We start from the raw sequence: 2,190 nt of genomic DNA, 5'->3' as shown, positions 1-2,190 counted from the left end.
ATCTGTATATGTATATCTTTGTTCGAGCATTTGTTCAATAAGTATATGTAAATATATACAAAGTACACCCCACTCAGCGCTGATAATAACAAACTGGCAATTGCCAAATACGTGAAGGCAACTAGAAAAGGGCACGAGACATGACTCTTGCCAAGTTTAATGTCAAAGAGAAGTAGTCTAGCCAAAACTGCTTTATATTTACTTCAAACTTAGCGAGAAGCGTAGACGTTGCTCAGCTATTCATACTACCTTCCTATTAAAGATTGTGCATTTATGAGAGCGAAATAAGTCTCATGAATTAGCTAGATCGATTATGGAACTACATAAATATTAGTTAAAAAACGCTCCCAATTTCTCTTACCAATTCATGAGAGTTGTTTTGCAAATATCTCTTTAGAATTAAGATTTTGCTCGCAGTTGAAGGATTTAACGTTTGCACTTTATTATTTTTTTCTATATTATATATATAAATGGTGGAGACATATGTGCACGGCCTTCGCGAAAGTGCGAAGGCAAAGGCCATGCGTGGAGAGGCCGTGAATAAATCCACTGCACCACCTCCTATGTACAAAAAGTGTATTAATCATAGTTTCTACATATAGTAGAAAACCAGTGATTAAACTGATTAGAACAGATACTACACTTGATCTTAGCCAATCGGCCGAGAAGCGTTAATTTAATTCCATCGATGTTTGCCATATATATACTATTTTAAAAATACGAGGGTATTGTGGGATTTTTATCAATTTTGTGCAACATTGAAAACCATAATTTGTTTCCACCAATGGAAAGACAGTATGCTATATTCATTGTTTACGTAAAATGTCTTGACGTGTTGGGCTGATGGCCCTGTGGAGATTGCCATGGGTGCATGTTTGGAGCACTGAGGTTTAAGGTTTCACAATTTTTCCTTACTAGAGAGTGTCTGCAGTTCGTAAAATAGGTTAATTTTAGTTTCTAATTGGAATAAATAAAGCGTTTACGTCCAACTTTTAAATTGGACACTTTATTTAAAAAAAAATAGACGTAAATATTCACAACCACTGAAGCAAGTGTTTCAGTTTAAAAAATAAATGGACATATAAACACTATTGTCGCGAACACTACGATTGTACAGAGCTTATACCGGCATGCTGTTAGTTGAGCATATCCACAGAGCATGAACAACTTCGACGATGAACAACAACAGGTGAGGAGGCCTAGGTAGTATTATGTGATAGTTTATATCTTTGCGTTTGCGGACAGGCTCGGCAACGATGTTGCCATTTTTTAATAAACTACCACACTTCAAGTGAAGAGATGGAAGCGATGCATGCGTGGCAGAATATAATCCAGAATTCAACCAAGGTTTGTTGTCAATATTAACACTGACTATATTCCAGCGAAAATTCGACGACAAATGGTCGCGTAGGCCAATATATATGTTCTTGTGTAGTATTCGTAGACATTGTACACCAGTGGTGGGTCTGATCTGCCTTGTTGAATTTAGGCACCATTGACACGGTGAACGCAAGCGTAGTGTCGATCACTGATGGTGTACAATGCCGTTATGCGTTAGCTAGGTGGGTTTGCACACGCTACCAACTAACAGTCAAGCGCGCTGACACTTCAGTTGTACGGCTGCTTCATACTATTGTATGGTGGCCTCTACTTGTTAATGCTATTTTATGAGGGTTTTTGTTTTTAGTGGGTATTGGTTTATACGTAAGAATGCCCAAACAATTAATCTGTTGACTTAGCTCGACAGAGAATCAAGCAGGATGCATTTTAATCGCTTGTACATTTCAGGACATGCTCATGCACGTGACTATGTGTCTATTCTTAATTGCAGAAGTGCACGTCAGGAAACGGATCGTTTTCACGTTCTCGATCCATTTAAATGAATACGCACAAAGTTTATATATATATCTTTTAACTAGACGTCGAACGGTATCGCCACAAACTTGGCTACGAAAGTGTTGTGCAGGTTTTAAATTCTGACAAGCAGCCAAACTTTGAAACATACCTCGATTTTGTGTCCACGAGTAGTCTTGCTTACTGTTCCGTCCATGGTCAATCTGTTCAAACACAGATCCATACACGAACACTATTATCAACAGCCACAATTGTCAGCGAGCACTGTTAAAATAGACTAAACAAACAAATACATACATATATATATATATATATATATATATATATATATATATA

At 37.3% G+C, this 2,190-nt stretch overlaps 1 protein-coding gene across 1 annotated transcript in view; it reads left to right on the top strand.

Annotated features, from left to right (window-relative positions):
• Nucleotides 1-1,159: 1,159 nt before the first annotated feature.
• The window catches only part of SARC_00585 (hypothetical protein), a gene marked incomplete at both ends in the record, with an annotated part of 1,987 nt that continues 956 nt past the window's right edge, over nt 1,160-2,190 (top strand). Inside the window, one exon of the mRNA XM_014305731.1 lies at nt 1,160-1,189. Within this exon, the coding sequence (XP_014161206.1) occupies nt 1,160-1,189 (30 nt within the window). The remainder of the gene's footprint in view (nt 1,190-2,190) is intronic.

This window comes from Sphaeroforma arctica (genome assembly GCF_001186125.1).
Source record: "Sphaeroforma arctica JP610 unplaced genomic scaffold supercont1.19, whole genome shotgun sequence".
NCBI lineage: Eukaryota > Ichthyosporea > Ichthyophonida > Sphaeroforma > Sphaeroforma arctica.
Note: the sequence above shows the minus strand (reverse complement) of the source record. Positions and strands in the feature narration are given on the sequence as shown.